At 39.5% G+C, this 13,260-nt stretch overlaps 1 protein-coding gene across 2 annotated transcripts in view; it reads right to left on the bottom strand.

The window, feature by feature from the left end:
- Positions 1-13,260, bottom strand: part of XPOT (exportin for tRNA) — a 46,197-nt gene that overhangs the window by 9,470 nt on the left and 23,467 nt on the right. For both annotated transcript variants that reach the window (XM_028110833.2, XM_028110834.2), the window contains exons 17-22: positions 11,759-11,997; positions 10,091-10,376; positions 8,967-9,156; positions 4,761-4,877; positions 4,473-4,588; positions 3,737-3,784 (exon numbers count right to left, since the gene is read on the bottom strand). In XM_028110833.2, coding sequence (XP_027966634.1) covers positions 3,737-3,784; positions 4,473-4,588; positions 4,761-4,877; positions 8,967-9,156; positions 10,091-10,376; positions 11,759-11,997 — 996 coding nt within the window. The remainder of the gene's footprint in view (positions 1-3,736; positions 3,785-4,472; positions 4,589-4,760; positions 4,878-8,966; positions 9,157-10,090; positions 10,377-11,758; positions 11,998-13,260) is intronic.

Here is a 13,260-nt window from a genome sequence, read left to right as displayed (position 1 = left end):
TCCCTGTCCTGCTGTGTCTGTGTCAAATAAATAATTAAAATCTTAGGAAAAAAAAAGAATATAGTCTGGAGCCAGACTGCTTTGGTTTGAGGCCTGGCTCTGGTAAATTTCTGGTAACTTGAGCAGGTTACTTAATCTCTCTGAGCCTGAGTTCCCCCATCTGAAAAATGGAGTTACTGTGAAGAGTGGATGAGTTAAGAAATAGAAAGCTTTTAGAATAGTGTTTAGCATTCATTACATGTTAACATTACTTAGCATTATATAGTGAAGATTAAAAAAATATTCTTCCAAATCAGGGAAGTAACAATGCCAGAGTCTTCCAAGCACTGAAAGAAGACAGCAAACAGAGGTGCTCTTTTTCAATCTACCCCCGGGTGGATTATATGGTGTCTGTGGGTACATGAGGGGAAGCCTCTGGGCAAGTGCTAGGGTAGTAACCATCCTGAGAAACTAAAATACAAGCAAAAAATAACAAAATGATATGTTAAGAGATAACAGCAATAAAAGTACACCTCCCTTTTTCCTGTTCGACCATCATGGAACAGGAATTAAGCAGCCAAATGAGGAAACCAAGACCAAGAAAGATAGGGTGATTTGCCCAGTCCAGTGTGCTGTTGATTTCATCTGTACTGAAAAGCAGGTCACCTGATTTCTAAAACCATTGCTCTTCTCTGCCATCTTTTAGCACTTCTAGATGCTAAAAATTACAATAGTGTTCTGTTTTTGTTTCTTTTTTTAGTAAACTTAGTGGAGGGAAGGCAGAGGTGTTCTACAAACTAATCCCAAACCCCTGCCCCTTCTCAGAAGCTGCAAAGGAACTTAGGATACAATTTGAAAATGGTTTTCTTACAGCACTGTGTTTGAGAGGGTGGCCTGAAGCAAATGTAATGAATCCAGGACTTCATACATATACACACACACACACTCCTCACTTTCAAACCTGAATCTGATTTAAAGATTTTAATATGTTGATGACTCCAACCCTGGTCCAACTGAAAGTAAGTTATCAAAATGAAATCATCATCAAAAAAATCAATCCATCTCTCCTCAATGCACTTTTCCCTGCCTTAACACTTGAATTTCCTGTTTAATAATACTCCTGAATCAAAGAATTCATGTTTCTCCTTCCACCCTGGCCCCTGCCCCTCTAACCCAATGGGCCTACGGCATACTTTAATGCCCTCTCAAAGGAAAGCTATTCCTAATTCAGAGGAACTAACAATGCACTGTTTGTGAAAGCTTCTCAGATCTGTTCTACATTCCTTCTCACATTTTGGGATTTTTTGTTTTGTTTTGTTTTTGCTGCATTTCACTGCAAAATGTAAGTTACTTATTATTTTTTTAAAGATTTATTTATTTATTTGAGAGAGTGAGAATGAGAGAGAGAGAGTACATAAGAGGGGGGAAGGGTAGAAGCAGGCTCCTTGCTGAGCACGTAGCCCGATGCGGGACTCGATCCCGGAACTCCGGGATCATGACCTGAGCCGAAGGCAGTCGCTTAACCAACTGAGCCACTCAGGCGCCCTGTAAGTTATTTATTTAAAGTATAGTTGATTTCTCACCTTTTCTCTCTCCCTCTCTCTTTTTTTTTAAAGTAAGCCCTATGCCCAATGTGGGGCTTGAACTCACGACCCCAATATCAAGAGTTGCATGCTCTACTAAGCCAGCCAGGAGGCCCCCTCCTTGACTTTCTAGCATCCTCTCTTATGAGTCTTTTCTCTTAGCATTCGTACCTCTTGGTTCTACTTCTAGCTTTCTCTTGACTCTTGCTTTAGCCAGAGTTTTTTCTATTCTGGTCTTAGAAAGTCTCATTCATTCCTACCACTTCACCTTGACTACACACTGTGGACTCCAAAATCAGTATTTAGTTCTAATTGCTTCAGACCCATATTCCAAACTGCTCTCTGAATATGCTTCCAAGTTATCCTAAATATAACCCTAGTGCCCACTGACTTCCCAACTTTTCATATATAACATAAGGCTTTTTACTACCTAATCCTATTTTACTTTTTAGTTATTACTTCTACCTCCCTACTTCAGCTAAACAGGATAATTCTATTATTTTCTATCAAATCCAGAAGGCAACATCTGCTCTATCTTCATATATCTGCTTAACTTTGCCCAGAATGACAGCTCCTCTTGTCAGTCCAATGAATCTACATGTGTCCTAAGGCCTATCAAAAACCAAAACCACTTCTTTCCTATGGCTTTCTTAGATTGCCAACATAGGCAAAATTGCTTGCTCATCTTTAGTCTCACAATATTACATTTTTTTTTTTTTTTTTAAAGATTTTCTTTATTTATTCATGAGAGAGAGAGGGAGAGAGAGAGAGAGAAGCAGGCTCCCAAGGAGCAGGAGGCCCGATGCGGGACTCGATCCCAGGACCCTGGGATCATGACCTGAGCCGAAGGCAGATGCTTAACCATCTGAGCCACCCAGGCGCCCCAATATTACATTTAATATAGATAGATTTAATGTATCTCTATTCAAGTACTTAACACATTGAGTTATTTACACATTGTGTCCCGATTCTAAGCCCTAAAAATATTGGGGGACTAGCAGCTCCCTTGCTGCGATCTATTGAAAGTCAGCCCTTGACACAAATATTTATAAAAAAATAAAATTAAAAAAAAATATATTGGGGGACTTTTAAACTTAATTCATCTTTATACAGTTCCCCTGCTGCCCTCCTCTCCCCTACCAGTCCCCACATACTCTTCACCCTGGCATGGTAGACATAAAACCCTTCAAATCTGTATCTGTATCAAAACTCAAGTTCAAATGAGGGAGTGGACTGCATGGAGACTGGTGAATACTTTTTTGGGGGGTGGGGGCAAGCTGCTCTGTGGGAATGCGAGTCCTTTGTTGGCATCCTGGCTTTGAGAGAAGCTGGAGATAGGAATTTTTCTTTTTTAAAAAAAGTACCTGATTTTTATTTTTAAAATTTTATTATTTTTTTAAGTAGGCTCCATGCCCAACATGGGGCTCAAACTCACAATCCTGAAATCAAGAGTTGTATGCTCCACTGACTGAGCCAGCCCGGTGACCCAGTACCTGATTTTTAAATGTTCACAATCAAATTCATGTTACTAAAAAATATTATACAAGGGCGCCTGGGTGGCTCAGTTGGTTAAGCGACTGCCTTCGGCTCAGGTCATGATCCTGGAGTTCCAGGATCAAGTCCCGCATCGGGCTCCCTGCTCAGTGGGGAGTCTGCTTCTCCCTCTGACCCTCCCTCCTCTTATGTGCTCTCTCTCTCTCTCTCAAATAAATAAAATCTTTAAAAAAAAAAAAATAAATAAAAAATACTGTACAAGGTAAACAACTCACCAGCTGGATTCAGCCCAGGATCACTTACAATTTTGCAAATGATTAGACTGACAAGGAGAACAAAACATTCTAAAGTAGTGAAGCACTCTAACCATTTATAATATTAAGAATTTGGGGAAATCTGGCTGTGAAGAGCCAACTGAGTCATGAAATGTAGATCTTTTTATAATTTTTCGCATTCTTTGTCAAACCAAAGTAAAACATTTTAAACTTCTTGTTATCCCAAACAGAAAGGACAGTAATAGGTACTGCTACTTTCATTCAACCCCTTCCTCATGTCCAAAAAAGACAGAACTAAGTCAACTTTTACAAAAGATACACCAATGAGACAAGTCAAACACAATTAAAACCATAACAAATCTGCACTTACGACGAAAAGGAAAGGGCACAGAGTGCAAGGCTTACCCGTTTGAGATGAATTGTTTTCAATGTCACCGCACACTCAGATAAAGCCTATGAAAAACAGGTGCGAGAATTTTAATACACTCAATTTTTGGTTACCGATCCCACTTGTCTCTTTATTTCCCTGGCCACTGCTCATTAATAATTACTCCCAAACAAGGGACAGAGGAAGGAAAGTGACAGGCATATGGAATAAGTGGGTTGGATAGAAAAAGGAAAAAATACAAAAATGCGGTCTTAATGCAGTATATCAAATCATAAAGTCTAGTTTGTACTAGGTTTTGGGGAAATGAGTAAAGGGCACTGCTTGACATTAGTATTCTGAAAATGGGATCTAGGGAAACTATCATCCAAGCAAAAAAAAGTTACTCTTCATGGTTAAGAAAAAACCATTAAGCGCAAAGTTTAGAATGAAAGTAGTAGAAAATTAGTAACTCAATCAAGTTTTAATGAGTGCTTGTATCATGTACCCTTTCATGGTCCTAGAAAAAGAGGAGTTGGAGGCTGTTAAAGTTGAAGGAACTGGATTTTGTATTTTAAACTTTAGTATCAGGATTCAGTAAGAATCTACAAAAGGTCCAGAAAATATCATCAATCTTTTAAAAATGAATCCTAATTTGAAATTAATTTTAAAAAAATAATGGCAATGAGACTAATATAGTCAACCTGGCATTAAAGAAATTGTGAGTTAGAATACACAAGATGGACACAAGGCAAACAAAGATTCCTAGGTGCTTACCAACACTGTTTGTGCATCTGCCAGGTCAAAGGTTTGTTTTAAAGGTGCTAGGAAACATGCAGGGACAATGTGCTTATAAACAAAATCAGCAAATCCCACTGGTCCATCTTTACCTCCTGTCAAGAGAATTCAAATTTTCATCTTGTATAAAAAGAAAGTCAATTAGTTATTACTGGAGAAAGTTAACTCCCAGCTCCTATGTTAGAGCTAGGGTTCCATCTCTAAGGGTCTTAGGAAACAGGTTGTGGAATGAAGTTTTTTGTTATTTTTTTTTTTAAATCCTCTTACCCCAGAGTTCTACCAACTTGGAGAGGATGATAAAACATGTCTTCTGTGCAATTGGATCTGGATATTCAACTGCTCCTTGGATAACAGTAACCAGCACTCGTTCTACATTCTCTGCACCTGAAGAGAGATAAAAACTTGGTTTAATTTTAAAGATTTATTTTAGAGAGAGAGAGAGAGAGAGAGCATGACTGGGAGGAGGGGGGAATCTTCCAGTAGACTCCCCACTGAACAGGTAACCTGACGTGGGGCTCCATCTCACAATCCGGAGATCATGACCTGAGCCGAAACCAAGAGTCCGACACTTAATGGACTCAGACACCCAGGTGCCCTAAGCTTAATTTTAAAAAGAGCTAGAAAGGCAACCTGAAGCACTCACTTTGTTGTTACTTTTCCTTTTTTTAAATGATTTTATTTATTTATTGGAGAGAGAGACAAATGGAGCAGGGGGAGGGGCAGAGGCAGAAGCAGACTCCCCTGTGAGCAGGGAGTCTGACATGGGGCTTGATGCTGGGACTCCAGGATCATAAACACTTAACTGACTGAGCCATCCAGGCACTCCTCATTGTTTCTTTTAATTTTATTTTTGGGTAATTCACTTTTATTTTTAAAAATTTTAAGTTATTTTTTTAATTTAAATCTTAGGTAGTTAACATACAGTGCAATATTGGTTTCTGGTGTATAAGTCAGTGATTCATCACTTACATACAACATCCAGTGCTCTTCATAACAAGTGCCCTCCTTAATACCCATCACCCATCTAACCCACCCCCCACCCACCTCCCTCCATCAACCTTGTTATCTACCGTTGAGTCTTTTATAGCTTCTTTTGCTCTTTCTTCCCCATTCCCATATGTTCATGTTTTTTAAATTCCAGGAGATCATACAGTATTTGTCTTTCTCTGACTTATTTCACTTGGAATACACTCTAGCTCCATCCATGTCAATGTAAACGGCAAGATTTCATTTTTTTTTTTTTAAGATTTTATTTATTTGACAGAGAGAGACACAGTGAGAGGGAACACAAGCAGGGGGAGTGGGAGAGGGAGAAGAAGGCTTCCCGTGGAGCAGGGAGCCCAATGCGGGGCTCGATCCCAGGACCCCGGGATCATGACCTGAGCCGAAGGCAGACGCTTAACGACTGAGCCACCCAGGCGCCCCTCATTCTTTTTGATGGCTAACATTCCATTGTATATATATACCACATCTTCTTTATCCATTCATCAGTCGACATTTGGGCTCTCTCCATAGTTTGGCTACTGTTGATAATGCTGCTATAAATATCCAGGTGCATGTATCCCTTCGAATCTGTATTTTTGTATCCTTTGGGTAAATACCTAGTACTGCAATTGCTGGATCATAGGGTAGCTCCATTTTTAACTTGTTGAGGAACCTCCATACTATTCTCCAGCATTGCTGCACCAGTTTGCATTCCCACTAATAAGTGCAAGAGGGTCTCCCTTTCTCCACATCCTTGCCAACACCTGTTGTTTCTTGTGTTGTTAATTTTAGCCATCCTGACGGGTGTGAGATGGTTATCTCATCTGGTTTTGATTTGCATTTCCCTGATGATGAGTGATGTTGGGCATCTTTTCATGTGTCTGTGAGCCATCTGGATATCATTTTTAGGAAAGTGTCTCATCATGTCTTCTGCCCATTTCTTAATTGGGTTATTTGTTCTTTGGGTGTTGAGTTTGTTCTTTATGGATTTTGGATACAAGCCTTTATCTGATAAGACATTTGCAAATATCTTCTCCCATTCTGTCGGTTGTCTTTTGGTTTTGTCGACTATTTCCTTGGCTGGGCAGAAGCTTTTTATCTTGATGAAGTCCCAATAGTTCATTCTTGCTTTTGTTTCCTTACCTGTGGTGATGCGTCTAGCAAGGAGTGGCTATGGCTGAGGTCAAAGAGGTTTCTGCCTTTGTTCTCCTCGAGGATTTTGATGGTTTCCCGTCTCACATTTGGGTCTTTCATCCATTTTGAATTTAGTTTTGTGTATGATGTAAGGAAGTGGTCCAGTTTCGTTCTTCTGCATGTGGTTGTCTAGTTTTCCCAACACCGTTTGTTGGAGAGACCGTCTTTTTTCCATTGGCTATTCTTTCCTGCTTTGTCGAAGATCGGTTGACCATATAGTTGTGGGTCCATTTCTGGGTTTTCTATTCTGTTCCATTGATCTATGTGTGTTTTTATGCCAGTACTATACTATCTTCATGACTACAGTTTTGTAATATAACTTAAAATCCCGAACTGTGATGCCTCCATCCAGTTTTGTTTTTCTTTTTCAGAATTGCTTTGGCTATTCAGAGTCTTTTGTGGTTCCATATAAATTTTAGTATTATTTTCTCTAACTGTAAAAGATGCTGGTGGTATTTTGATGGGGATTGCATTAAATGTCTAGATTGCTCTGGGCAGTCTAGACATTTTGACAATGTTCTTCCAATCCACGAGCATGGAATGCTTTTCCGTTTCTTTGTGTCCTCCTCAATTTCTTTTATAAGTGTTTTATAGTTTTCAGAGTATAGATCTTTTACTTCTTTAGATTTATTCCTTGGTATCTTATTGTTTTTGATGCAATTGCAAATGGGACTGATTCCTTGATTTTTCTGCTGCTTTGTTATTGGCATATAGAAATGCAACAGATTTCTACACATTGATTTTATATCCTGTGACTTTGCTGAATGAATTCCTATATGAGTTCTAGCAATTTTTTGGTGGAGTCTTTCAGGTTTTCTACATAGAGTATCATGTTGTCTGCAAATAGTGAAAGTTTGCTTCTACCTTGCCATTCTGGATGGCATTCTATTTTTTTGTAGTCTGATTGCTGAGGCTAAGACTTCCAATACTATGTTAAATAGTAATGGTGAAAGTGGATATCCCTGTCTTGTTCCTGACCGTAGGGGAAAGGCTCTGTTTTTCACCATCGAGGATGCTATTAGCTGTGGATCTTTTGTATATGGCCTTTATGATGTTGAGGTATGTTACCTTTATCCCTACCTTTTGAGAATTTTTTCTTTTTTTAAGATATTATGTATTCATTGGAGATTGAGAACACAAGCAGGGGGAGAGGCAGGAGGAGAAGCAGACTCCCCGCTGAGCTGGGAGCCTAACATGGGGCTCGATCCCAGGACCTGCAGATCATGACCCCAGCAGAAAGCAGAAGCTCAAACATCTGAGCCACCCAGGTGCCCACTGTTAAGGATTTTTATCAGGAAAAGATGCTATATTTTGTCAAATGCTTTCTCTGCGTCTACTGACAGGATCATATAGTTATCTTTTCTTTTATTAATATCGTGTATCACACTGATTGACTTACAAATACTGAACCACCCCTGAAACCCAGGAATAAATCCTACTTCAATGTGGTGACTAACTCTTTTAATGTACTGTTGAATTTGATTTGCTAGTATTTTATTGAGAACTTCTGCATCCATGTTCATCAGGGATATTCGCCTATAATTCTCCTTTTTAGTGGGGTCTTTGGTTTTGGAATCAAGGTAATGCTGGCTTTGTAGAACGTGAAGTTCTCACTTCATGTAGTGTAACAAGATCCCTCAATTTTTTTTCTTCCCTTTTTTTTTTTTTTTTAGATTTTATTTACTTATTTGAGAGAGAGGGAGAGCACAGAGGGAGAGTGAGAGGGAGAAGCAGCCTCTCTGCTGAGCAGAGAGCCCGACATGGGACTTGATCCCAGGACTCCCGGATCATGACCTGAGCCAAAGGCAGACGCTTAACTGGCTGAGCCACCTAGGCATCCCAGATCCCTCAATTTTTATTAACTTGGCTCCTAAATTTTAAGCATAAAACATTGAAAAGTAACTAGTCCCATGTGGTTATTTTGCCCTCTGGATTTCTTGTATGGCAAAATTCTCTATATTGATCGATACAGTCCCATTTATTTTTAATTTCAAAATAGCAAACTGGCCAGTAAGACTCAACTGTCAGGTCAATGCTGGCAAGCTGCCACCATGCTATTTATACTACTGAGGAATCGATTAAAGAATACTGCCCTAGGAAAAAGGGAGCTGAATACAAATTAATTTTAAGGTAGATCCTCTACATGAATTGATTCCCACCTTGATGATAATGAACTGTCACCCCAGAGGCAAACATACAACCACTTTAAAAGTTTGGTATTTACTTTAACTAGCTCTTGCTCATACTGACGTACAACAGCGACAAGGCCTGAAGCAGATAATCTCAGCATCCCACCTTGATTTGCTATGACTTCGCTCATTCCACTGCCTGTGACTGTTTGCAGGAAAGCAAAGTAACTCCTTCGTAACATTTGCTTCTCTAAAGCAGCAGACTGGTCATTTTCTTCTGCTGGTCGGAGCAATACCTCAAAAATTGCATGAAGTAGAGGCATGAACATTTGCTGTAAAAATGGAGATACCTGTATCTGAAGATAAAAAACAAATTACTATTTTAGAAATGTGAAAGATAAATATTAATATGAAAATTAGAAAACCACATTTTACAAAGCCTTTATCCAGTGTTTCTAGTTAGGATATATATTTACATAATTCTGTTGGCAAATATCAATATTATGACAAAAATCTGTATATGCATATATATTATTGAAATCTTCAAAATTGTTAAGTTCAACTCATTTCTTACAGTTCAAGATTCAGGTTAAAATAATAGGGATTCAGATGTATTTCACAATTGAATATCACCATAGAATATTTTCAAATTTAAATTATCAACAAATGAATTCTATTGCTAAATTACAAGTAGAATTTGTATGATTGGGCTCTGAAGGCTTTTTGGTGCCTCGATGCAAATTGCTTAATTTCTCGGTCTCAATTTCTTCGTCTATAAAATACAACAGTTCTCTCTAGGGCTGTTAGGAGGATCAAATGAATTAATGTACAAAAAAAGGCTTAGAATGGATTTTGAACAGAAAGCACTATGCGTTAGCCATTTTTATCAGCCAGATTATACTTGGTTTACATTTTCTTGTACAATAAAACTGACTTTAGTACACTGAATGAATTTCAAACTCCTGTTTGGGCACCCAAGTTACAAGTTTTTATTTACCTCAAGATATTTTAGTCCTCGATGCTATTTTCATTTGCTTTTCTAAAAGAGCAGACTGTTTTCTTCTGCACAGGGCAGATAAGGTTTGTTTTGATTAAAACAACCATTCAACATGGCCTATGTGTCAGGCAGTGTGCTAGACACTGGAGAGGACAACAATATATATGCTCCATGTCCTCAAGTGACTTAGATTAAGAAAAAAAAAAAAACCCAAGGGCAAATGCCAAAATGTATCTAAAGATCAATAGATCTAATTTGTCAGGAGATTCTCTGAGCCCATAGGTCTGTGGTACCTTAAATTTGGCTGTAATCTGGTTGATAAGAGGAATGAACTCCTGGAGGTCTTTTCCTTCACAATCTTTGAGCATGTGTTCTGAGGCAGATGGGATGAATGGAAGAACTTCTTCCTCTAGGCAAATAATCATGCGATGAAGGAAAGTACGAACTCCACTTCTGAGAATATCCTTTTGCAAAGGACAACTGAGGGCTGGCAAGAACGTCTGTAAACAATCCAGATAAACTTCGGAACAGCCACACTGTTTCACAGTCTGCTTGTTGCTGAAAGCTTTGCTGGTTCGGCTACACAAGCAAAATCAGGCAACTAGTTTTAACTTTAGGCTTTAATAAAAGTTTTATGGAGTAATGAAAAATAATGCACAACCAATTACACAATCGACAAAACTAAGAAGCCAATTATTTAGTTTCTATGACATGACTGCTTCCATCTTTCGCTAACATGGTTATTTATATACTATTGCTTCCAGGTGCCATTCCAGAAAGGGTTCAAATTAAATGAGTGAGAGGTAATTAATATAAGCCTTCTAATGAGAACCCATCTAAATGTTTTACTAAAATCCTACTGAAGTATGCAGAAAAGAGAAAAAAAAATCCACTGCTACGACTGGGCTGTACTAGATAACCTGCAAACACTACTGATTTAAATTTAGAAAAAATCCTTAGAATCAAGTTATTTATACGACCTAACATTAGCTTTTGCACTGAAGTATTCTGTACAGCAATTTCTTTGTGCAGCTTCTTATTAGCAATTACTACAACTTTCATACTGTTGTCGTTTGCCAATAAAATGTATGGGCAGAGAGAAAGAAACGGCAGCTTGGGTAGTCTTCAGGACACAATGAGAGAGCTAAAAAGAAGCCTCAAGACTTTATCAGTACCAAGACTGAGCCAAGATGTCCCAATATGTCATTGTTTATATAAACCCTCCAGCTAGGGATGCCTGAGTGGCTCAGTTGGTTAAGCAGCTGCCTTTGGCTCAGGTCATGATCCCAGACTCCTGGGACTGAGCCCCACGTCAGGTTCCTTGCTCAGCGGGGAGCCTGCTTCTCCCTCTGCCTGCCGCTCCCCCTGCTTGTGCTCTCTTTCTCTCTCTCTGACAAATAAATACAATCTTTAAAAAAAAAAAACAACCTTTTCAGCTAATCCCCCTAAATACATGATCAATTTATACTAAAGAAGTCAGAAGAGTTAAGGATTTAGACAGTTGTCAAACCAGAAATGCAGAATATTATGTGATCTATTCCCTTCTTCAGCTAAATCTTCTAATTCACTGGATTTAGAGCTTGTCTGGAGGTTCTAGCAGGGGAGCACGAGACCCTTGACCGAAGAATGGTCCTCTCCTCTATCGGGGAAGGTCGTCCTCTTCAACCGAGCACACAGCTTCGGGAGGGATGCACATGGAGCGGTGAGGGAGGAAGGGGACACCCGCCTAGCCAGCCAGATCAGCCTAATCAACCCTGGCGATCAATGGGGTGACAGATGTCGCAGCCAGATCGCCCTCACATCCTAATTCACTGGATTTAGAAAAGAAAGGTTTAGATAATTCTCTCGACAATTCAGTTTTCGAAACATGGATGTGTGTGCCTAATTCTAAAAGATCCAAGTAAATGGTTGTGTGTGTGTACAGACACTCAATTTATAATTTTAATTATAATCACACTCACCTGGCAAATCCAACAGCATGGTTCAGACAGTCTGCTAGTGATGCCTGTCTTTCTTCATCTTGTGCCAGCATCAATTTTTCTAACAGAATTTTAAACTTCTCCATTAGTGGGGTCAAAAGATTTCTCATTAAGGCTTGTTTCCGTTCAGCTGGATATTCACTATTAACAATCAGCACTCCGGCTGTCTCATAAATAAACAGCTGATCATCACTGCTCAACAAAGACTGGTAACCATTCTCCTAGAAAGAAATTTAGTCCTATTGGTGTTTATCACTGTTCATTCAGTTCCTCTCATTTAAGCACAGTAAGTCCAATAGGACTAGGAGATATAATCACATCAACGCATTATTAAAAAGTAGATCAAGTACTTATAAAAAACAAATTTTCTCCTAGGACCACATAATGGAAAGAAAACTGAATTCGAGATCAAAAGGTCCTGGGTCTAATTCTTTTTTTTTAAGATTTTATTTATTTATTTGACAGAGACAGACACAGCGAGAGAGGGACACAAGCAGGGGGAGTGGGAGAGGGAGAAGCAGGCTTCCTGCCGAGCAGGGAGCCTGATGCGGGGCTCGATCCCAGGATCCTGAGATCATGACCTGAGCCAAAGGCAGACGCTTAACGACTGAGCCACCCAGGTGCCCCTCATGGCTCTAATTCTACCCTTGATAAAACTTTGCAAATTATCATAGAAAATTTTAGTTAGCCTTCTAACTTGTTCTCGCTATCGTTTTTTAAAGACTGTATTTATTTGAGAGAGAGAATGAGAGAGAGAGCATGAGAGGGGGGAGGGTCAGAGGGAGAAGCAGACTCCCCGCCACGCAGGGAGCCCAATGTGGGACTCGATCCTGGGACTCCAGGATCATGACCTGAGCCGAAGGCAGTTGCTCAACCAACTGAGCCACCTAGGCGCCCCTAACTTCTTCTCTTTTGTAAAAATCTTATTTGTAAAACTGTTATGAGACTAAAAATGAGATGTACAAAGGTGCTTTGAGGGGTGCCTGGGTGGCTCAGTCGGTTAAGCGTCTGCCTTTGGCTCACGTCATGATCCCAGGATCCTGGGATCAAGTCCCACATAAGGCTGCTTGCTTGGTGGGGAGCCTGCTTCTGTCTGCCACTCCCCTTGCTCATGCTGTCTCAAATGAATAAAATCTTATAAAAAAAAATCTAGACTTACAACATAAATTATGTGGTGATTTTATATAATGAATACCTCATCTAGGGGCACCTGGGTGGCTCAGTTAGTTGAGCATCTGACTCTTGATTTAGGCTCTGGTCATGATCTCAGGGTTGTGGGATCAAGCCCTGCATCAGGATCTGCACTTGGCAGGGAGTCTGCTTGAGATACTCTCCCTCTTCCCCCAACTGTCTCTCTCTAAAATAAATAAATCTTTAAAAAAAAAATCCTCATTAAAAGAAGCATGTCCCTATATAAAAGTAGCTAAAGCATTTAAGTACCACTAAGACTAATTACTGCTGTATCAGTTGAGAACACAAAGATA

Source organism: Eumetopias jubatus, unplaced genomic scaffold, assembly GCF_037043125.1.
Source record: "Eumetopias jubatus isolate StellerSeaLion01/CBP00866 unplaced genomic scaffold, mEumJub1_p1.0 scaffold_8, whole genome shotgun sequence".
Classification (NCBI taxonomy): domain Eukaryota; kingdom Metazoa; phylum Chordata; class Mammalia; order Carnivora; family Otariidae; genus Eumetopias; species Eumetopias jubatus.
This window is presented reverse-complemented; position numbering and strand designations above follow the sequence as displayed.